This window comes from Balearica regulorum, chromosome 2 (assembly GCF_011004875.1).
Source record: "Balearica regulorum gibbericeps isolate bBalReg1 chromosome 2, bBalReg1.pri, whole genome shotgun sequence".
Lineage (NCBI taxonomy): Eukaryota > Metazoa > Chordata > Aves > Gruiformes > Gruidae > Balearica > Balearica regulorum.
Genome location: NC_046185.1, coordinates 4570957 through 4595572, shown reverse-complemented (window position 1 = coordinate 4595572; position 24616 = coordinate 4570957). Strand labels below are relative to the sequence as shown.

The 24616-nt window shown below is 39.6% G+C and overlaps 1 protein-coding gene and 1 long non-coding RNA gene across 21 annotated transcripts in view; one reads left to right on the top strand and one right to left on the bottom strand.

The window, feature by feature from the left end:
- Nucleotides 1-24616, top strand: part of LOC142600292 (uncharacterized) — a 429271-nt gene that overhangs the window by 48866 nt on the left and 355789 nt on the right. The window lies entirely within an intron of this gene.
- The window catches only part of PTK2 (protein tyrosine kinase 2), a 224129-nt gene that overhangs the window by 146348 nt on the left and 53165 nt on the right, over nt 1-24616 (bottom strand). For 2 of the 20 annotated variants that reach the window (XM_075743213.1, XM_075743212.1), the window contains exon 1: nt 16595-16763. The exons of 13 other annotated variants lie outside the window; for them this stretch is intronic. In XM_075743213.1, the coding sequence (XP_075599328.1) occupies nt 16595-16736 (142 nt within the window). In that variant the 5' untranslated portion in view covers nt 16737-16763. Of the gene's footprint in view, nt 1-16594; nt 17131-24616 lie in introns of those variants that run through there. 5 more of the 20 variants (XR_012833679.1, XM_075743217.1, XM_075743216.1 and 2 more) reach the window with 5 other exon arrangements.

Genomic DNA, 24616 nt, shown 5'->3' with positions numbered 1-24616 from the left:
AGACACTACAGACAACAGAATCGATATACAATTATTTCTGAAGAATATATTTTAGAGAGGTTTGAGTTAATCTGTCAAAGGCAAGTAAGTTGTCACCACAGGCTGCTGAACCAACGTAATATAACCAATTTGTCCTTGCTGCTGCCAAAGCTGCAGAGCTTGCTACCCCTTCCTCAAGCGCTTCCTCATCCACTCTTTCTGACCATGCAGCCCATTGCTTCCCTTCTGTGGCCTCCTGCTGCTTCTTAAACAGTTTTAAAGCTGATTTTACTTATTAAGACACAAGAAATCAGTCTAGGCTTCTTTTTTCTGATTTTGGTGCTGCTCTTGGACTACATCTAAGGGGTGGTGGAAAGCAATACGTCAATGGGAGATAGAAACCATCTTCCCCTGCACTCACAAAAGGGTTGGAGAAATGAGTGAGTTTTGTTTTGGTGTATGTTGGTTTTGCGTGGCAAGGTTTTGGTAGCGGGGGGGCTACAGGGGTGGCTTCTGTGAGAAGCTGCTAGAAGCTTCCCCTGTGTCTGATAGAGACAATGCCAGCCGGCTCCAAGACGGACCCGCCGCTGGCCAAGGCCAAGCCAATCAGCGCCTCTGTGATAACATATTTAAGAAAGAGAAAAACAGTTAGAGAGCACTTTTGCAGCCAGAGAGAGGAGTGAGAAGATGTAAGAACATCTGCAGACACCAAGGTCAGTGCAGAAGGAGGGGGAGGAGGTGCTCCAGGCGCCGGAGCAGAGATCCCCCTGCAGCCCGTGGTGAAGACCATGGTGAAGCAGGCTGTCCCCCTGCAGCCCATGGAAGAAGGATGAGGGGGTGTAGCGATTCCACCTGCAGCCCGTGGAGGACCCCACGCCGGAGCAGGTGGAGGCACCTGAAGGAGGCTGTGACCCCGTGGGAAGCCCGCGCTGGAGCAAGCTCCTGGCAGGACCTGTGGATCTGTGGAGAGAGGAGCCCACGCCAGAGCAGGTTTGCTGACAGGACTTGTGACCCCGTGGGGGACCCACGCTGGAGCAGTTTGCTCCTGAAGGTCTGCACCCCGTGGAGGAGACTCACATTGGAGAAGGTCCTGAAGGACTATCTCCCATAAGAGGGACCCCACGCTGGAGCAGGGGAACGATGAGAGGAGTCCTCCCCCTGAGGATGAAGAAGCAGCAGAAACACCGCGTGATGAACTGACCGTAACCCCCACTCCCCGTCCCCCTGTGCCACTGAGGGGGGCGGAGGTTGAAGCCCGGAGTGAAGTTGAGCCCGGGAAGATGGGAGGGGTGGGGGGAGGTGTTTTAAGATTTGGTTTTATTTCTCATTCCTCTACTCTGTTTTGCTTAGTAATAAATAAGATGAATTCCCTCTCTAAGTTCGGTCTGTTTTGCTCGTGATGATAATTAGAGAATGATCTCTCCCTGTCCTTATCTCAGCCCGTAAGTTTGTTGTTTTTTTTTCATTGTACCTTTTCTCCCCTGTCTAGAGAAGGAGGGGAGTGATAGAGTGGCTCAGGTGGGCACCTGGCCCTCAGCCAGGGTCAACCCACCACATGGTGAAACTGCTTTTTTTTCAGTAGAGCTACATGAATCATTTGCAGTCCAAATCTGACAGCTCTGAGCCTCTGATGCTGAACTATTAAATAACATTTACTGATTTTTTCCAGCACCTGGGCAAGGGGGTAGCAGAGGAGAAGGAAGGAGAGCAAAGCACTGGTAGGAGAGGAAGAGGAACTCTTCTATTGTAATGATTAAAGGCAGCAAAAATAATTTGGTTAAAATAATACTTTAAAAAAATGTCATTTTCAACTTCAACCTCATTATTTCCCTCTTCTTTTAAAGCCATTTATTAACTATTAGCTGGTACTCAGATAAATATGACCAACTAAATGGGAAGATTTGAAAAAGAGACCAAGAATATTTAATAGTAACATACTGAAACGGCACAGAGAAATAATCCACAAAGTGTCAGAGTGGACAGAAGAAAGAATAAACATGAAGACAGAATAAGGAGAAGCTGCTGAGAAAAAACAAATAACACCCTCGGGGCAGAATGACTGAACTTTTAGAGCATTCAGCAGCAGGTTCAAAAATGAGAGTCCAGCTTCCCAGCTGAAATAACGTTCACCTTTCCAGAGCCTCACCTACCTCACCATGGAGGGTCTTGCTGATCTACAAAGCTCCTTTGTACGTCTCCTTAATAATAAAGATGAACAGTTCTTTAGGTTACTGGCAGACCTATATAATCCCTGCTCCTTACCCTGCATACTAAATTGAAAAAGAACAGAAACTGCAGAGGACTTATTTGTTGTAACTTAATTATGAAAAATAAAAGTGTTTACAATAATGGCTTTGCTGAACTTAAGAAATTTTGTTTCTATAACAAATGTAAAAAGATTATATATCAACAGACTAAATCTCAGACATACATTAATTGCTTATCATTAATTTAAGATTATTCTTGCATTTCCTGACAGTGGAACAACAGAAGCAATTTATCTTGTAACGATTTCCCAGTTTGAAATGTTTGTAAACTGGACAATTACGGCTGCTATAGCATCCAGTGTTCTTCTGAGATACAACTATCTTTAAAAAAGAAGAATCAATCTGATATTACATTTTACAACATGCAACTTTGACGGTACTACAAGATGTTCTTCTGCAAAGTACAGAAAGTATACTTGTGAAATACCAAACATATTCCCAACAGTCTATGAGAACTTTCTATCTCTAGAAACTTTTACTATTAAAATTATTAAAATTTGAGGCATCTCCTGACTTTGGGTTAAAATTAGTGCATGAGCTGAAAGCCTTGAAGGGACAGTCTGAAAGGAAAATAAGTAAGTCTAATTACTAGTTTACTCAAAACAATTACAATGCCCCTTTTTTTAGGAGCCGAGTGTTTACTAACACATTAGACAGTCCTGGTACTAAAGCAGGTTTTATCATTGATACATTCTTTCCAATGAAATTCTTAATTCCAATAATTTGGACGGGGCAGGAGTTGATGAAATTCCTGGAGAACAGGAAAGACGAGTAAGGCTTGTTGGCTCTGATACAAGGCAGACTGTGATGAGCACCCGTAATTTGCACTAAAATCAACAAAGCATCTGATAGTTCACTATCATGGCACCATCTACAGATCTTCAGCCAGGGATCAGAATTTAAAGAGGTGGTAGAAGCACCACCTTACCTGTTACAAGTAACTTTTTGGCCAGAGACCATTTGAAGACATGACAGAGCAAGAAACCACAATAAAGTGTAAAGGAAAAAGGTTAATTTGAAGTGTGCCTGGCACAGTCAACGGCAGCATAAGGACACTTAATCTCGAATTATTTCCCAATATTTTGTAAATGTCAAAGTGTAATTCAAAGATGCTCAGCATTTGTCTGAAACAGGATTCCTTTACATCCTGATCAGCTGCAGAGTATTCCACTTAGCAAGTGAAGTTTCATAGAGAGCAGGCATTCAGAGAGGAAAAACTCATTTAAAGTGCAGCTATATTCTTCTCTCAAAGAAATGATGGACACTAAAAAGAGGAGATCAGAGAAACAAAGAGGAAAAAGCAGAGCTTGTAGGCTCCAAGAACATTTTTCTTTCACCTGGCCAACAAGGAACTGCCCTTGTGGGACACGGTGTCCATACTGCTCTGCTGCTGGGCTTCAGTAGATGTAGTGCCAACATTTCTTCTACACAATTTGAGATGTTAAGAGTTAATAGTAAGACTTGCTCTGAAGAAATAGGCTGCAGATTATTTTCACACTCCAGAAGGAAACGAGTTTTCCCACTTTAAAGGGTGAATAGAAGACTCTTTCACTAATATAACCATGAGTACAGAGTGGCATAGTTGATGAGACATTGTGGTTTGCCCCTTCGGGTAAAAATAAACCACCCCCCCACCCCCCCAAAAAAACCAACAAAACAAACCACCCCCTAAAACAGCCCCAAGCCATTGTCTAACTTACTGTAAGACTACATATCTAGAAAATTTTAAGAGCAGCAAATCTCATTCATTAACATACAACACTAATTCCTCATTTAAGATGTCAATTAGACCTAAACCGTCCCCGTTTCACTCTTCTTGTGAAAAATACGTTTTTCACAGCAAGAAGTTCAGCTGTACAGACTGTTTCGCTGCTATACGTTGCAGCCAAAGCGAGATACACACAAAAAGGGTGTTGGTGTAAGAAAAAAACCTTTCAGAAGCAGATATTGTTCTGTCTCTTCACTGCAAAAGCAGCAGCACAGTCGTCCCCCATTTACTCACTTAATGATCCCCTACCAAGGTCTTGCCAGAGATGAGAAAACTGCATTTCTTTCAAGATGTCTTCATTGAGATTCTATGGTCAGCTTGAACTGTGGAAGACTTTCCTCACTCCCAACCTGAGACTGGTATTTTTTTTAAACCAGACAACTGAAGATTCTTCATTTTTTTCAATTAAAAGAAACTTGCAGCTCCAACATTTCAGACACAAAGACAACTGATGCCAAAACCACAGAAAAACTTGTTTCAGTTTCTCTTTACTTCACATTTACAATGCATCTGGTTATTTGTTAAGAACGTCACTTATCCATCTCCCCTTGCACATACCAATTTAGTTATTTTAACAGTATTTAAAATGAGGACTTAAGAAAAGTGTCTGCCTTTGACTATTTTCTGTCACCTGCAAAATACTTGATATAAAAAAAAATTGGAAATTAGAGTTGTTGCTTTTATCAACCAGATAAATGTCTGGAAAAAAGATCAAATGCTTTATTCTAGATGTAAAACATACTTTTACAACTGGATTTGTTCTGTTACAAGTTTAATTTTAGAAAGATTATACGTCACTGCACAGCATGTACTCCACTTTAAACTTCCAGATTTACCTTGTTTTATTTTGCTTCATAAGGTATTTAACAAAGGTATATACAAATATAAGGTATTTACAAAGAAATTCTTTTGTAAAGCTTTGTCAATTCTTCCGGGACATCTTGCAGAAGAGGTTTAAATTCCTTGTGAGTTTTAATGCAACAAAATTAAGATTCGAGACAGATGTAACAAATGACTTTAGGAATATTCCTAAGAACATGTTGTTCTGACAGAAAACTATGAACTTATAAATCAAGTTATTATAACATTTATATAATCTACTCTTACATGCTAAACTAAACAGTTCACAGCGATAGAACAAACAGCATCTCTGTGGCCTGAAAGGAGTGAGAAAAGGGAAAGCAAAGTAGTAATAATCAAATCTAGAAATAACAGCCCACCTAAAAATTCAGTGCCAAGTTACACTGTACTCCCAAAGTCAAAGAAAACATATGCCATAATTAACAAATCAACAACCTAAAGTGTTCAGGATCCACCCTTCTTCAGTTTGGCCTTAGGTTTGCACAGCAATGAGCATACCTATGGATTTTCAGAAAAACAGCAGATCTGAATATACAAATATATTTATGTTCAGGCGATAAGCACTGGAATATGTACGTGCACACAGATAAGGAAGGAGGAAGCGTACAAGACCTAAAAAGACCTGGCCCTACAAACCTGTAAAAAAACCTGCACAGTCGGTCACAAAGGACACATTTTATGAGTAATTTTATTGCATTACAGTAGGTTGACTGTTGCAAGAACAGAAGCTTACATCCTATCTACTGCCTGCTCCGGGAAATATTTTTCCCATTGGAGAAAAAGAACAAGAAAGCATTTTTATTTCCATTGCCAACAGAACTAGAGTCATATTAATAATTTGTGTGTAGAGAGGATATAAAGAGCGAGGAAAGTCTAATAAAAAAGGAAAAAAATCCCTTCAAAAATGTTATGGTAATAAGTTACAAGAAGTTATAGACGAACTCCTGCTTCATATGATTATTCCAGGGCTGAAGCATCACATATACCACAAATGGAAACAAAACTAAAATTCATGATAATTGTCACCTCCTTGGTCCAGGTACCATCCAGACTAGCCAAAGGGAATGGTTTATGTTCCTATCATTGAGCAGGAAAATACTGACTGGCATAAAGCATCAGTGACTGATTCTTTAAAAAAAAGGTATTAAAATAAATCATAGCATAACAACAGCTTGTGTAGATCCGCAAACACACACTACAGGCAAGCATGCTTAACAGACAGGTGAAACTATTTTAAACTGAGGTTTGGTTTTCTACCTCTACTCTGCCCTTTTGTTTTTACAACTCCAAATGCAGTGTGTTCATACTAAACTTCTCTGAATCACCTAATACCACGCTGAAGGAAAGACAGAAGAGAGACGTGAGCACAAAGTTTCAAAGCTGGCTTCATTTCTCATCCTCCTAAGATGCACAAGCCATCATGGCTACACAAATGCGTACAGAAACTTGAGATATTGAATGTAAGCATCCTTAAGTTAATATTTTGGGACCCTCTGTATGATAAACATCTTCTGTATTCATAAATACATACCTAAGTATGATCCCATCTTATAAGAAGTTTCAAATACGTAGCTTCCAATATGAGGGGTCTTTTCCCTTTCTGATGATTTTTAATTGTTCCTGAGACTCTTAAGCCCATCTTGGTCTACTTTATTTGGGACCCTGGTCTACTTTATTTTGGCTGAACTGTGATTTTAACATTAAAAAAATCAAACTGGAGATAAAGCTAGATTAAACAGAAATAAGTGTCTGCCATTGCTTTTCCATGCTGGATAAACATTAGTTTAAAAAAGTAAATCACATATTTGAATTACTGCAAACTTTCTGTGCAACAATTCCTCAAATTCATTTCTATCAGCTCAATAAGCAGCCATCAGATTTTAAGAACTTAATGCTGGGCTGGTGACGAACACATACTCAGTTTTGCTTTGTCTTTAATTGCTAAACCATGAAAGTTTCAGAAAAGCAATTCTCTACTTCAATATTTTCTCTAAATAGAAGTGAGCTGGGTATCACACATCAGGTTAAGGGTGATGCATGATTTGATGAGGTACAGGCTGTGATCTTCACTAGCTTATGTCATTCATCATATGACAGATGACATATCACTTAAATGATGCTGGTGACGAGTGACACAGCATTACAGAAGTGTTTAACCATACTTTCTCTCCTCTTTCCTCACTCTTCTATAAGGAACCTGCTATGCTTTTCTTTAAATTGTTGAACTATTGGCCTGCAAGAAATACTGAGCAGAACAGAAATTTAGTTAGATGAAATCTTGGAGTAAAAAAAAAAAATCAGGGACAGTAAAAACAAAAATGCAGTATTAAATTAAAACGTTCTAATTAGCTGCACTGTATGTACAGAAACATTAAAGATACACTACTTGCCCCCTTTCCTCTCTTGTAGAAATAAACTGCTGGCAAGGGCTAGATATAACACTGCTGAGCGGAAGGAACAGCAGCACCACTGATCGATACGCAGTCTGGCCCGTCGCTTCCCACGAGACACAAGGTGCCAATGCAGTTTACTCACACCTCCGGCCAAACCAAGTAACTTGCCTGGCTTTTCCTCCAGCGTGAAAGGGGAATAATGAACATGATCTTTTTGTACATCCAGGTGTATCCAGGGTGTGCTTGCTCCTGATTTCAGATAGTTCTTGTCCCCACTCACACCCCTACCAGTCACTGCTCACTTGCAGAACAGACCGGACACAGAAACAGCGTAACTATTTTCCCTTCGAATTTTAGGAATGAGCAATTTTGGAGCAAAGAGATTCCAGTTTAATTTCCGCAGGAACAGTAAGAACTTTGATAATTCTGAGTTCAGAGAATGACCTGAGGGAGAGTTTATCACAGAAATTATTAGGTAGCCACAGCCATAGCAAGTGCTGCTGCTCCTACTGTTAATTGTTTATCACTGTGGGATAACGTACTTAAACTGAACAAACACATCACATCCAGAGTTCCAAAAAGAAGTGAGATGTCACAGATACGAGCAATATTCCAAATGAATTCTTACTGCACCTCCAGATTCACAAAAGGTAATTTAAATTATGTTTAGATGTGCAAATTTTTGTACTTCAAATGTCAGGTCCAACACTACTGGTCAACGCAGGTCACAGCTTGTTTCAGTAAAATTAGATCAGTGCATCCAAAACCAGCAAGAAGTTTGTTTAATATCAGATCAAAGCAGAACCTATACAACTCCCAAAATGGCTCTGGAAGAAAGACTTAGGGCTACAAAGCTGATTAGAGGACTGGAGCATCTCTCTTATGAGGAAAGGTTGAGAGAGCTGGGTCTGTTTAGCCTGGAGAAGACCGAGAGGGGATCTCATCAATGGTTGTGTCTAAAGGGTGGGTGGCAAGAGGATGGGGCCAGACTCTTCTCTATGGTGCCCAGCACCATAGGACAAGGGGCAAAGGGCACAAACTGGAACACAGGAAGTTCCATCTCAATATGAGGAAAAACTTCTTTATTCTGAGGGTGACCGAGCACTGGAACAGGCTGCCCAGAGAGGTTGTGGAGTCTCCTTCTCTGGAGAGATTCAAAACCCACCTGGATGCAATCCTGTGCAACCTGCTCTAGGTGATCCTGCTCTAGCAGGGGGGTTGGACTAGATGATCTCCAGAGGCCCCTTCCAACCCCTACCAATCTGTGATTCTGTGAACGAGTAATTGACATTTTCCTATCCAAGCACTGATTATGCCTTGTATCAAATTATTCCATTTATATGTATTATAAAATACTACATATTTTTATATATATTACATACTCTATAAAATAGCATAAATATATAAAAAATATAAAAGCAATGTGGTTGAAGGAATTTAGTAGCAAAAGTACGGAGGTACAAATTCCTCGTTTCAAGCGCAGAACAGGAACAGTGCAATGACATTCTCCTACCTCTGTATAAGAAAACCCCAGGCATTAAACCCTCCCATTGTAACTAGAGCAAAACCCCTCAGTATTAGAAAGCAAAAAATTTAGAAACACGTACAGAAAAGCCTACCTTCCGCTAAAACCTCTAGTTAGTTGATAAAACATTAACATATTGAAGTGACAAGCACCACCACTGTCTGCCCATCCCACCTCCATGCCAGAGGACACTGTGTGCTCAGAACAGCTGACCAGGTTCAGGTGCAAATCATCCGTTTCTTTGCTCCTCACACAATAAAAGCTGTGCGCTAATTAGCACTGCATTGCCAACGCCGCTGGGTGAAGCGGAGATACACAACTCCCTGCGGTACCTTCACCCTCTGGTAAAGGGTTGGGATGGATATCTACAGCACACGAACGCTTCCACTTCGACAGGTACAGCTATATTCAACCACAAATCAGAGACCTTTTAAATTCAGCTTTTTAATTCTGCCAGTATGATTTGAGACTGTTGCAATCAAACACCTGAATGGACAAAAAGCTGCTGTTCAGGTCGACTGGCAATGCCAGTCGTTTCATGGGAATCGGCCGTTATGATCAAATTGAAAAGGCTGCTTTACTCTAAAGTATCTTTGTTGCAATTCTTCAGTTTATCTTGACCAACCATCATGTCACAGACTAGACAAAGCCCCCTTTGAGTTGAACACACTAGGATTTCAGGAATACGATTCCTTCTAGTATCTCCCTGTAACAGCAATGGCAACAGATCATTGCTGAGTTGCAAACTAACAGCAGAAAGTCTATGAGAAGAACTTAAATTTCATTGCCCCTCATCTCCAGAAGCCAGTTGAGAAGCTTCAAGAATACATCCAGTTCCTTCCTATCCTCCTCCCTAGAAATAAAGATTTAACAGGACTTCAGATCATTACTCACTTTGCAACTACTTGTGATGAAAAATTTCTTTGCTACAATAACCTTTATGTGCTTGTTAAAGGAGAAAACTCAACCAGTATGGGAATCCACGACCAAATATTGGCAATAAAGTAATTAGTCTAGCTTCATCAAGAAGTAGTACCATTCAAGTGAAGAACACTCTGGTTTTACTGATAATTTTAAGTAGAATTAGCTTTGGCCAAATTCTTATAGGACCTAGAAAGAAAGCATGCAATGTAAGGAAGACACTATCATCATTTAACCATTAGTCAGACAACCCCAGGGTGTCACATACTATAAGGAACATGACAGTGAAGATGATCTGCATCTTCTGCAAGGTTGAGAAGCAAAAGCTTTCCATCACCATTTTGGACGTCCGTAGCTCTTCCAACTCTGAAGGGAAACTGCCACACTGCTGAGGGCCCATTCAGGTAACCATCAAACTCTGGATGTTGATGGTAAGATGAACCATCAAACTCTGGATGCAGAGGAAGAATTAAGACTATTCAATTTCCTCTGACAAAAAGACAGTTTTAGTTCTACACCACATCAAATTGAAGTCAAAGTTTAGCTTTCAAAATGCCACACTTCAGTATTACGCTTTTCATCTGTTGATATAACACCCTCCACAGCTCTTTGCTGAAGTGTTTTCAGTTGCTGTGAGCAGTTGTACCAATTAATGGCACAACCGAAGGTCACACACTGATTTTCTTCCTGTACTTACTCAAGATGAGGAGACTTCGGCCGTGGAAAGAGCTGGTTTTCCTTAGAAATTTCGTCAATAAAGCAAGGGACAATGCTTAATTCACAGATGAGGCCAATTTAAACAATAATAATAGAAAAAGACAAACCAAACTGCTAGCACTTAGTTTTATGGATCTCAAATCATTGGCAGGGGAAACGTTATTTTGGAAAGCAGTGGCGGTGCCTGGGAAAAGTAATAAGCAATCTCTCTTCTGGCAAAGAAACAAACCTTGCTTAACAAATGAAAAAAAAAAAAAGAAAAAGAAAAAAAGGAGTTTGTTTACAGATTATTTTCAATGAAATGACTCAGCAGGATTGAATTCCACCCAGAAATACTTTTCCTAACATCTTTGCTAAGCTACATTCAATATTGGAAGAGGAAAATCCAACCCTCCTCATGTACGGCAGTAAATAAAGCGTCATGTCAAGTGCTGGGCAACTACCAGTTAACTCCATAACCTCAGCAATCCTCATCCTTTACAGCCTGTCAGCAAAAAATTGGCATGGTTAATTCTCAACGTGGATTCAATAGTAGATATTGCAGTGATCTCATTTATTTTGGAATACAATGAACTCTTTATGAATGCCACAATATTTTTTATAACTGCTATAATTAAATACATTTATGATGTGCTGTACTTAGGCTTCTTTTAATAAAACATTTACAAAGACATTTCCTTATGTCTGTCTTGTTTGCTGTGCTAGTTTATAAAACTCAGTAGCTTGTATGGGCTTGCCTACTGTAATGTGATAAAATTAATTTGTCTCCAAGCTTTTAATAGATCACCATGAACAAACCCGTATCGGGTCACAAATTTAAGGATACTAGTGAGGGTTTTTTTAATAATTAATGAAAACTACATACTCTTTGCTGACACACCAAGTGGTTTGGGTTTTGTGGGGTTTTTTGGGGTTTGTTTGGTTTTTGTTGGTGGGGGTTTTTTTGGTTGTTTTTTTTTTTTTTTTTTTTTACACAAAACATGGATTTGCAACTACACCATTTAAGCAGCACTTCAGCACATGGAAGGATTTAGACAAGCTGATGTATTTCTTACAAATGTAAGACCTGTCAGAAAAGCTTATTCCATTGCAGTAGTCCTTCCAATAAAAGCTGGGCATGAAGATCAGTTGCTCAACAAATTGCGTTGGCTAAAGCTGCATAAAAACCAGGTAAGAGATTATCTTCAGTATCTAGGAATGCTAATTTCGAAGTATCACAACTGTTGCCATGCTAACCGGGTAAGGAAAATGGTGCTAAATCTGTGTGTGCGCACATGCATGTGTGTGTATATGTATACGTGCCATAAAGAAAATACACACACTTATGATAAAAAATTCCAAATATACACGGATTAAGAAAGCTACTAAGGCCACAAACTCCTGTTTAACTTTTCAGCAAAAATGCACTGTTTTAATCAATGCACCATTCTCTTCAACGCTGACTTCCACACTTTGCTCTTCAGCCTTTTCCTAATGCATCTTCAAAAAGATATTTAAAACATTTCATTTTCCTTGCGTAAATTTTATTTTTTTCCCAGGCAGCTCAGAATTTAACTCCAAGCTGGTTCACTGCTTCATTAGTAGGTGTTACAGTTGATAAGATCATACATCTGCATTACACAGGGAACACCAAATGCTCCCCCAGGGCTTAAGACAATCACTTTCCTTTTTTTTTTTTTGTAAAAATATCTCAAGCTCCATCTTCTATTCCAGCAGCCTTTGAATAAGAAACAAATCACCCTAATGGAAATGCATCAGTACTCTCATAGCTGCATACTCCCTATACATTTTAAAGAATATCAACGTTACCCGTGCTGTAGTGTTATACTGAAGGGGGGAAAAATCCCCTGCTTTTCCACACTATTTTCCACTTTTAAATATACAGAGGCATTTCAGGAATTGTTTTTAAACTGCCTTTGAAAATTAGCGGTTTGATGAGATTAACGCCATTTTTCTTTTTTCTACAAAGATTTCCAACAAAAAAACAGGCACACATGAACTGAAATAAGTTTGCAAACCTCACAGCTTAAGCAGCCCCTAAATTAATAAAGTTTAACAAAAGTTTAGACAAATTTATGGTTTGCAAGGAAATGGTTGATGTGTCACATCAGCCGATGCAGCCAATGTATGAAGTCAACAACAGACTGTCAAATGACAGACTAGACAATTTTCCCAGTTGTTATGCCCTCAGAAACCAAGGGAAAAACACTTCACAGCATTCCTGAACTACACCTATAGATCTGCAAGAAGTGTAAGAGTGGGTGCTTTCTCCCGGTCACATCAACTGGAACTCACTACGAAGACGCAGCGGAACACTCAGGTTAACAGAAGGGCTTTTTTTTCTTTCTTAATACACAATAGCTATGCTATTTCTATGTTATATATACAGCATCTGTGTCAAGAAAAGTAAGAAATCTTGTTTTAGAGAGTATTTATCTGCCTACCTTTGTGGTATCGGCAACTTTCCTTACTTAGTTTCTACCACTGTGTCCGTAAAAATCTAAGGGTCTGTTAGACTGAAAATTATCATTCACGTATTTTCCATCAGCAAAACAGTAAAGACTTGTGAGAGGGAGATGAAGGAGAAACAGTATTGAACTTTTCTCTTCTGTATATCCAACTATCTTGCTTATACTCGACAGATCACCAGCAGGTCCCATCTGAACACACCTCTGCAAACAGCAGGGTTCATCAGAAGAAAAAAAAACATTTAACTTGGAATTGCTTATTACTTTAAAAAAAGATTGCAACATTAACAGATTGCAATAAATAGGATAAAAATTCCTTCCCAGTTGACTTAATAAATTTCACAACATAGTTGGATTAATTTTATTTTTTTTAAATCAACACAAGGTTTTGGACTGACTTGGGCTTGATTTTCTTAAGACAGTATTGATCTTTTCATGTTAATCTGAACAGTTGAATTAAAGAATTGTGATCACCCTTCACTAACTACTCACATGACATACACTTATCAACATCACATCAATTTATTGTTCATAAATTATTAAACAGAGCTTTCTCAGGGAAGATAATTCAAGAAACTTCCTCTTCCTTGGGGTGGATAATCTACAGGTATACAGCAGTTATCCAGCTCTCCTCAATTGTTACATTTACATTTCTTTCACTGAGTTATTTTGTAAACTTAAAATGGCATGGCATGCCGTGTGAAATTCCGGGAAAAAGGACCCACTAGCAAAAGTATCATCATCGTACATCAGAAAAAAAAATTAAATTTAAGGCAACTAAAGTACTCTCTAGTCTACTGTTACAGTCAGAAAGAAAACATCCCTGTACGATACTGGCACAAATTTTCAGTACTTAGCTGGAAGACAAGCACTGCCTTCTCACTGTCCCCCAAAGTTGTAACCAAGCTTGGAGCTGTTTATTCTGCAAAACCTGAGATTTTAAGTTTCAAACTACTTATGGGCAGGCAGCAGGAAGCAGCCAAAAGTGTCTGTCTTCTACACCAGCAAACAAAATACATGCTTTCACTTTATTTGACAATCAAAATATTCCCAAATCTGGGGTATGCAGATCCAAATTAAATACCTAAGTTCAATAACATTACTTTAGGACTGACTTTAGCATAAAGAGGAGGCAAACCCTGCCTTGTATTGTATACAGATTACATGAATACTTTATAAAGAAAGCAAGTATTATCTTTTTCTTTAATGCAGTCCTATAGACTGAGAGCACACAGAATTGGCTGCAATTAGGTCACACAGCATCACTAAGACGACTGAAGATTTTTGATTTAAGAACACTAAAAAAAAATAGAAGCGCACATTCTGTATGAACACAGACTCACTGAAATATTTCGAAGCATTTTCAAAGAACAAGCGTTTGCTATGAGATCACACGTAACAGACCAAAGCTCAATCTGTCACATTCAAATAGAGAACGAACCATTCAGAGACATTATGGACAATACAACATATTCATCAAGATCAGATTTTAAGACATTATAAAATACTTAAAAGTTTTATCAATTTTTTGCTGCAGGTAACCTGAAGCTTTACTAGAAAAGCCAAAGAGCCAGAATAAAGCTATTGAGACGAAATGTTTCTCTCATTAATATATTACCTTTCTTTGACTGTAGATATCTCACAGCCCTTATCAAAGTAGGCCAGATCCGTTTCATTTCCCTAAGGTTAAGCTGGTGAACAGTACACAGAGTATTCATCAACTAAGGACTGGCCACCATTCAACGACAAATGTAGTACAAGCTATTTCTCAGCTGTCCTATTTTTTGGGGGGGAGGCTGAGATGTAGCTCTCTCTAGAAATTACTACAGTTAGCAGCTGTGAAGATGCTGGTGCCTTTGTCCTCTTATGCAACTCCTGGTGTCCCCCTTCTCCCCCCAACAGGAATAAAAAGAAATTACATAGCTGTTCTCCATTTCGGGACAAAAGAGGCTGGATAAGCAAAGTTCCTCTAAGTTATGTTCTGAGAACACTTCGCAGATGACCAGGGGAAGAGGGAAGGATCAGTTTTCATTCATTTTAATTGCTGGAGTGGGTGGGGGGGAATCGATACCTTTATCATGGCCCAACGCAGCCATCTTCTGCAAGCAGCAGCTAGTCCTGCTGTCGTCATCTTCTGGTGCAGGAAAGAGAAAACTGGTATCTCCAACACTAACCAGCCTTAACAACAGATGGTAACAACTTGCTTTTTCTTTAAAAAATGTTTTTCTTCCCTACTTTTGAAAGTTACTCTCAGGGAAGTACCTTCATTCTGACCGCAGAACAGACCAAGACGAATCCCAATTTCATCTAACACCTTCGTTATCCAATTCATGGCACACACATCAGTAGGCATCTCTATTACCCCTTTGTGGTAAACAAGTTTTACTAAAAGCAAAGCACAGCTTTGTTTCAGCTTTGTTTCCAGCTACTGTTACACAACATCTTATTAACTGTTATTCCCCAGTGAGATTCTGAACTTCACCAGACATTACTGGGACACGTTGTTCAAGTTCTGCAATTCCTTCTTTTTAATTCTACTACATGTGCTACTGTAATATGTCTGTGTGGCAAATGCTACTTTAACCTGAACAGTTCAGCAAGGTAGAGAAAGCATGCAAGACAGTGTTAAAATGCTCCTTCAAATAACGAGACCATAAAAATTCTAAGTAAGTTTTCTGTCAGGTTTTTCAAGACAACTAATCATCAGCTATGTCTACCAACTCCTTATTTCAGATACGTTTCCCCTGCACTTCTGAAGTAACTGCTTCTGTCTGTGATCCAAGATTACGGTGACGCAATACTTCACTGCCAGTTTCTCTTCCAAAAAAGAAAGTACATTGAAATGAAAGTGAACACGAGGAAAGTTATGCTTACAATCAGCAAGACTCAACCTTTTACAGTTGTTTTCCATCTAAGGAAGATTTGATTCTTTGGCTACTAACAGAATTTTGAGCCTGAGCCCTGTACTGTACCTCCATATACACACTCCTGCCCACTAACACCAACTACAAATACCTTCTAGATTATAATCGGGTAAATACCTTTGCGATATTTATAATGTTATAAATGTCCTGGGATGCAAGTTAAGATACCCATACGAATGAGTTTCACATTTCCACCTAATTATTAAGCCCCAATTTCAAGTCAAGCCCTCTCACTATAATAAATGCATGCTTTGTGGCTAGTTATTATCTCTTTTTTTTTTTGGGGGGGGGGGGTGAATAGGGGTGGCAGCTTCTAAAACATCAAGGAGAAAGATGTCAGTCTTCCACTGTAAACGCTACCTACGATCAGCCACTTAAAAACTACTCCTTCCAAAAGGTAAGTGAAAGCAGAATTACACTCCGCAGTGCTTTCAAACATACAAAGATCAAAACCAAAGCCGTCAGATCCTCACATCAGTGGAAGTCAAAACCAAACAGCTCGAGTGCTCTGTCATTTCAAATAATTCTGAAAAGGAAAAAAAACCAAACCAAAACAAACCACAACAAAAAACCCCCCATATTACAGCTGTCAGGTGAAAGAAGACCCTGCAGAGTGCTTCGCATTACAAGCACATGACCAGAATAAAACCACTTTATTTTCTAGCTTTGTTTTTTTTCTTTGCTAGGAAAAAAACCCTATAGACCCACAGGTGGTAAAACATTAAATTAATGGAGGGGAGTATTTAAAAAAAAAAAAAAAGGTATGTGTACCTTTAGCCCAGCATATCGGGAATGGGCTACAGCCGCTTTTCTCCATATAGATAACACCTGCTCGCTTCGGGGCCTGCTGGCCTGCCACTTCCAGCAACCACATACACACGACCGTACAGAGATTCGAGCCAGGCTTCGGCATACAATGTCCCAATTCAGCGCTCCGGCAGTATGCGGTCCTGCGGAGTGGCGGGGCGGGGAGGGGGGGGAAGGAAGGTGGATGAGGAGGGAAGGCTGGGAGCCGCTTGAACGCACGGGGATCCACAAGCGAGGAGGAGAACCGCTAACCTTCCCCGGGGCGGGCTGTGCTGCGCTGTGCTGTGCTGGCTTCACCTGGCGGCGGGAGCGGCGGGAGCGGCGGGAGCGCGGCCCCACAGGGCGCCCGGGGCAGGGCGCTCCGGTAGCGGCGGCGGCGGCGGGGGGAGGCCGCGCCGCTGCTTCATCTTCTCACGTCTCGGCGACTGAAAGGCCGGACCATCCTTTCCCGAGGGTGAGCCGCCGAGGGAGGGCGAAAAGCAGGCAGCGGAGTGAACGTGGGTGCCCGTAGTCCTCCTGCCTTCATTCAGGAGGGAGGGAGGCGGGGAGGAAGGAGGGGAGGCGATTAGCAAGCGCCACATTAATATGCTAATCTCCCCCTTCTGTTCAATTCACCCGGCAGCCTCCTGTTTACCAAACTGACAGCCGCTTCTGAAAGCGACTAAGCTGCAAATCAAGCCTGACCCGGGTCGTGTCTGGAGATGTGCTTCCCCCGACCGGGTTTTTTGTCGCCGTCGTTTCAGACTCTCGCCCTCGGCAGCTCCCCCGGCCCCGGCCGCCCGGCGCCCGCCCCGGCTCGGCACAATGAAACCCCGGCACAATGCCCGGCCGGGGCCGAGCGCCCTCGGCTGCTCCAGCAAATCACCCCTTCCCACCAAACACTCAAATTTGGGCATCGCTTTCCTATATTTTGGATCTATACTTACCTGCGGTTGTACTGGAAAAAAACCTGGCATCCCAAAAGGGCATGAGAACTTCCATAAACTGGAGCCAAATCCCACATCACCACCTGTTTGACTACAGGTGCAAGATTATTGATGAAAAAACACTGGTACTGTTCCTTTGCCTTAAATAAAGAGCAAATATCACAGCCCATGCCACTAATTATTCGGTACCAGGTTTAGCCCTCCTCTAAACCCAGGGCAGCTTTATGTATTTCTAGGCAGAAGGCAAAGGTCACCCCAAACACACACACTGCATGCTGCACAGCATTTGTTTCTTCTTAACTTTACAGCATGTAACATCAAAACTACAACAATTTTTTTCTTTTAAAAATGTGAGTATAAACATTGCAAAAGCATACATTTATAAACGCACATTCAGGCAGCCTATGTATACAGAAATAAAGAAAATACTCATTTTACTCTTAGCAAAAGGTTTCACAAAAATTATAAACAACTGATTCAGCTAAAATAGGTATTAAAAATCAACAGGAACAAAACTCACACCGATCATTAAAACTCCTTATATATTCCATGGTAATCTTTTCTCACTCCCAGCCCTCAGCAGTAAAGCGTAAGGCTTATCCAAGACTATAACCAAAAGGGAATTAATCTAAAGCTAGCAGCCTACAACTTAACCTATCTGCCTGACTGTAGCAGCACGCGCTCATCTACAGCATATGTTTAATTACCATTCTTTACCTATAATACCGCCATCTCCATTTCTCAATACACTGGCTATGAAAAACTACAGTGGTGTATGTCAAAATTCTTGATAAATACAGTTGCTGTTTCATTTAAGTATTGCTTTCTTCTCTATTTAAAGGAAGAAAAAAATATTCACTGGGAAAAAAAAAAAGATTAGGCCACAATCAGGCCCATCAGATGTTCTGCATCACTGCTCAGGCACAAAGCTCTTTCTGGGCCTGAAGAAAGCCAAAGGGAACTGAAGACATGCCTGGATGCCTTCCCCCCTCCCTAAAGTTTTCAAAGCCCCTAAGTGCCACACAGCCAAATAGTTTCAGCAACAAGGTCGATTATATTTACCTTCAATAATAAAGCAAAACATGTTATAGCAATATTTGGAACACAAATTCTTGTCTTTGTGTGTCTACAGAAGATGCACAGACACAGGATAGGCGCCTCGCAGGTTCAAGCTGCAGCTCGCAGCGCAGGAAAGCCGCTTCTGCACATCCAGCTCTGCCACCGGCTTCCTTGATGACCTTCAGCAAGTCAGACTTGTGCCATTACGAAAAGAAAAGCTGCAGATAATACTTTAGTTTTCCCTAAATTAGTTTGGTCTGTGCTTTAGGATGTAAAATATAAAAAGCTTATGTTTCTTCCATGAAGTGTTTTGTAGAAAACTAGCTAAAAATAAAAAAATACAAAGTGTTACAATTGGTAGGGCCTAAATTAAGTTTTATTCATAGTAACAAACCCCTTTAAATATCAACTGTTAAGTGTATTACCAAGGAGAATTTTAATAAACAGAATGTGTGGGCTCACATTTTTCTTTATATTTTTAACAGATGAGACTAATCTAGATTATCAATCCACATGTCAAGAGATACTGTCTGCTCGCTACAGCTATCCTTATTGATGATACGACTATTATAATCATTCTCCTCAAGGCCATGCTTTCTTGTTGCAATATTAGGCTACAAAAGGAAGGTGAAAAAGTACTACATGCATGAGAATTTTTTTTTATTCATTTTTTGAAGTTATCCAGTATTATACACTCTGAGCGTATATTTTTTAATATAAGCCAAGTGCTTCCTTGATGCTAGGATTTTATTTTTTTTTTAAACAAAACCCCCACTTAATTTGTATTTGTTATTGTAAGAAGTAACCAGTTGACATACACTTATTTTCTTCCAAATAACATGATCAGTTTTTCTGCACAAAAGAGGAGCTAAAAGCATAAAATTTGTATTCTGGAGAAAGTGAGAAACCCCAAAATTCCAATTGCAGGGTGCAAAAGGGTCAGGGATAGAGCAGAAGACAAGGCACAAAGTAAAAAAAAAAGCACAAAAAACCCCCCAAAGCCTGGAAAAGTAAAATACATGTCTAATATATTTCATACCAAATATTTGCAACATTTTATATATACTGCTCGTCAAATAGGTATCTGAGTACCATTTATGTAAAATAATCTGGTTTAAGTAGCACCAATCAGATTATAACATTTACTGAGGTAAGGAACATCTGTCAGAAATTAGGACTGTGGAACAGGAACATTTGTTCTTGTTGTGTAAGATGCATATGCTGACACACACTGATAGTATCTGCACAGTAGTCACTATGTAAGCAATGATGCTAACAGCTATCAAAATTCTAAAAAAATATTTATTTTTAAAAAATGAATGTATCAGTTCATAGTAAGAATATGTACAAGCTCTGGCCATTTCCTTAAAATACACATTGTAACCAGAAAAAAACCTCACACTACCCCAGTAATAAAAGACAGGCCAGCATCCTCTGCTAAGAAACAGCAATTTGCCTCCAAGGAAATTCAAGTCAAGACTTTTCTGCTGTGACTATGACTTTGGTTGCTCAGTTTCAGCCCGGTTTTAAAGACTACTGAATATCAGCATCAGCTTTTTGAAAGCAAGGGGAGGACAAAAAGTCAGAAGCTTTTTAATTGTATCAAGGCATTTAGGTTTTGTTTTGATTTTGACTGCAGGGCTGATCCTGTCTCCTAGTGAAGTCGACCGCAAAAATCACAAAGCCTCATGGAATAAAGGGTTAAACAACAGTTTTGTACAACTGGGAGGCACATAAAAGGTTGTATAATTTTTTTTCCACTCAAGCTTATCCAAACAAAAATAAAGATCTAACATGCCTATCAGATGAACTGGCAAAGCTTGGCTTTCTCTAGGGTTACATCTAGAGACTGAGCTCCCGTGGGGTGTCTCGGATATCTGATCAGCAGAGAGTTAACTACAGCTTCTCCCTCAGTGAATGGCATCATTAGGATCTCTCTGCTATTCAACCAATTATTTTCACATCAGTTAATATCTCTATTCATCAAATTTTGATCAAACTGGCTAGCAGTTCAAGCACTGTTGGGAATGGGAACAAGACAGAGCCAAACAGAGAATACTTGCCTGAGTTTCATTGCTCCAAGAAACCAAACTTAACTCAGTATTCAAACTTTGCGAAAAAAGCAGACAGATCTCTATCAACGCAGCATTTGACAGAATAAAGATTTGGTTTTCAGTTCCTCTTCTGCAACATCTTAACTACCAGATGAACATACCAGCAACACAGATCCTCTTCAGAGAGAGGAGAGCAGCCCATTTGTTTGTTAAGACAAAAATAAAGACCTACAGCCTAGAGCATAGCAATCACCTCATCATCATCATTTTGGACATGATCATTCAGTCTTAGCCACTTCATAGGCCACTGTTTATCCCTCTAGAAGCTGAAGAACAAATGCATTTATTTTAAGAAGATCTACATATTGATATGAGAGATGGAGGATGAACATTTCTTCATTGCATTCATTTTGCCAATAAAAAATGGAACACCCAAACCAAGTTCGCCCTCAGGAAAAGGGGAGGATCTCTTTTTGTAAAGCCACAAATGCTTTTTTCTGAGGCAACTGCCGAACAGCTTGTAAAGCTAAGAGTGCCTGACGACTCTTCTAAAAATTAAAACATGTTTATTACTCATGTGACAATCTTTTGCATCCTAATTCATTTGCTTTTCCATGTTTGTATCCAGAATTCTGCAAACATGCTCTCCAAACTTTGAAACTGCACTGTAATCTTCATTAATCTTCATTCTCTCAAGCTTGTTCCTTATGGCTGGGGTTTTTTAATTACTGTAATTATTTCGTGTGCGTGTATGCAATATTTAAGAGTGGAAAAGGTTATCTGCCCTAAGTTTCCCTTTAGTCAGAGTCAAACAAACATCACCTCCTTTGTTCACAGGCACTACTGAAAAACGGTGCGTCACCATTACATCAAATCTGGAATTACAGCTCCTGAAGTCCACCTTACACTACGTTCAAGTTTGCTAAGACTGTCTTGGGAATCCACCTTGGATTATCATCCTTGCCCACTAGCAACCCCTTGCCCCTCCACCCATGTCTTCTCTAGCAGAGAGTCTTCTCCCGAACACCCTTTGCCAAAGGGCACAAAGAACAAGGATCACTGGTTTCATGAACTCCAAGGATTTCTGAAGACTGAGCAGCTCAGTCATCATTATACTGCCACCAGGGATGTTCTCTCCTATTTAACTATGAGCATTCTGACAGATAAAATTGAAAGACAAATGACATTTTGAGTGTCAAAATCCAAGCCCAGTCCTCCGACAGAAATAATTCAGCACAACCAAGAACCAATGTAGTCTCCATGAATTCATTTCTCTCTTTGCAATATGGACAAACTCTAATTCCATGGTCTAGATTAGATTAGGCCATTTTTCTGCTGAAGGAAAAATGGTAGAGAGGACTTAGGAAGGAAATAAACTCAGAGAATCAATAAAATAAAATAAAAACCCACAAAACCAAAGCAAACTATTAGTAATGTCCATTGCCTGTAAAACTAAGTGCTCTTTTGTGAGGTTCCCATTAATCAAATGAAAAATTTGAATTTGTGATTTTAGTCTTTATTTTGACCTTCTGTGGTACCTGCTTTAAGATTTCTTGCTTGAGATTTTGAACAAGCCTAACAGAGCAAAGCTCACATCCTAGTTTTTCAATGTGGGGCAGTTGGTAGCCAGAAAAAGAAGAAAATACGCTGCAAGATTCATACCTCAACGCTTCAACTGACGAGAAGATGCCAATATCCCAACATAAGCTCATTCTAGAATATAACCTGCTTCAGATCTCTGCTTAAAGACATTCTTTGGCATAAATTCAATCCAATACCGAATTTATTGTTGTCTTCCTCCATTTGGTGAGCTGTTAGTAGAATACATGTAGGGTATTCCTGAAAAGTGCAGAGTTTTAAAGCAACACTTTCTCACCTTCTGGACTACGGCCATCTAATTAGTCTTACTATCCTCTGAACTACATTTTACAATAGAAGTTGACAGAATTCATTGCTTTTATTTTCAAATCTCAACTTATTGGTAGTAGTAAGGTGGGGAAGGCAAACAGAGCAGGATGTTGAGAGGGAGCAGGAGGAATGTAGTGTTAATGAAGTTTCCCATGCTTCCCCTTCCCAAAGGATCCTCTGATGTTCAGCAGCAGAGCAGACAGCATGCAGCCTCCTAGCCCATGCTGTTAAGACAACAGATGTTAGAAGGACCACTATGATAACTTTGGTTTTATTATTTCATAAATACAGACTAGCCATTTCTTTAAACCCATATGGGTTGTATTAATTTTCAGGCATGAAAGTTGTAGCAGATTTTCTTGTGGGTGGACTAACCCGGTCATATTCTCCCCCTTCTTCCATTTTATTTTTGAAGGCTTACTGTAGAGAAGTATAAAGTCAGCACCATGAAAGCTGAGAATGGTTGAAAATTACTCCTTCCTTAGGGCACTGATTCCAATCTTCTGCCTCTTCATGTTCTAGGCTATTTAAAAAAAACAAACCACCAAACCAACCACAGAACTGTTGCTATCCTCAAGACATCTTTGAGAAGTTCCTTCATAATTCCAGTGCTTAAAGCAAAAATCTGCTTCACTGAGACTTGGAAAACTAAGAGGAGAACAAGTGAACCCTACACATCCTGCCTCTGGTTTTACGGCAAAATAAAGTCTGATAATTTTGCTTTGTGACAGGCTCACTGTGTTTATCAGTTTGCACTGCTTCTCTTCAGTCTTCTCAGATGGTGAGAAAGAGGAGTGACAGGAAAATCAGTGAGACAAAGCTATCTAGAATGGTCATCAGAACCTTTCTTGACCTTTATTTATGGCAAAAACCTTCTAATTATGAGGTAAACACAGTAGAAGGTATCTGAAGGGGGAGGACCCTACCCCTTTGATGTTGTTGAAAGGAAAGGCATTCTGCAAGGATTACTTTTGTTCTGTGGAAGGGATCCATGAGTGGATCAGTTGACCTTCAGATGCTTCTTAAAATCCCTCTTCATTAATTCAAGGGTAACCTAGAAATAATTAGTCACATCTTCTAAGAGGGATATAGGAAAATGAAATTGCTTATGGGTCAGCAAGTCTCTTCACTGTCTGTTCATATCTAGGCTGCTTTCTCTCTCATCTATCTAATAACCAGTTACACAAAAGAAAGAAAGTTGTGCAGCCACAAAGGTTCCAATTAATTTACCCGAACTGGTGTAGTCTGGACATATGTCCCTTGTCCTGCTTCTCCTCCATATGCTAAACACAAAGTTAGAACCAAAAAACTTTGTGCTAAAAAAGATGTTTACAGCTAAGAGTTGTACCTGATTTATGTATCACTGCATTTAAGAGGAGAGTCTTTAATTTTCAAAGATTCCCGGTGTTACATAAAACAAATATAACATACTAGCAATTCCTCAGACTTTCAAACCATTAAATGCAGTTACAAACAGAATAAAAAATAATCCATAAGCTCATAATAATGAAACATTATTCCATTTGTATTTTAAAAACACACTGGTCAAACAGTCAACATTATATTTCTTAGTGAAGGATGAGCATAGCATAAATCCCCCACATATAAATAAAACACTTATAGGCTAAGACAAATAGCTATCCAAGTTTAAAGTTCCAGTGTTACAGAACAAATCAACAAGCCAGTGTTGAGATCCTTCAAGTCTAAGAAAACAGAAAATTAAAATTAATTTTTACATAGCATCTTTTTAAAATTTTATAATACAAATGCTAAGTCTGCTGTATTAACCAAGCAAATTCTGTGCCTAACCTATCAAGCAAAGACAAGTGTATTTTAAAAAAAACAATAAAATATTGTTAAATAGACACAAATCCCCCTTTCTCTCTCCATTAGCATAATTTGGATTCAGAACTGTTGCATGAGAAATTCCAAAAAAATAGTTTGATGTTTTGTTTAGAGGCTCTACTAGAGGTTCTCCTAAAGAACAGAAAATTCAATTCCTACTCACTTTAGTCAATCCCTCTCCCAATTTTATACCA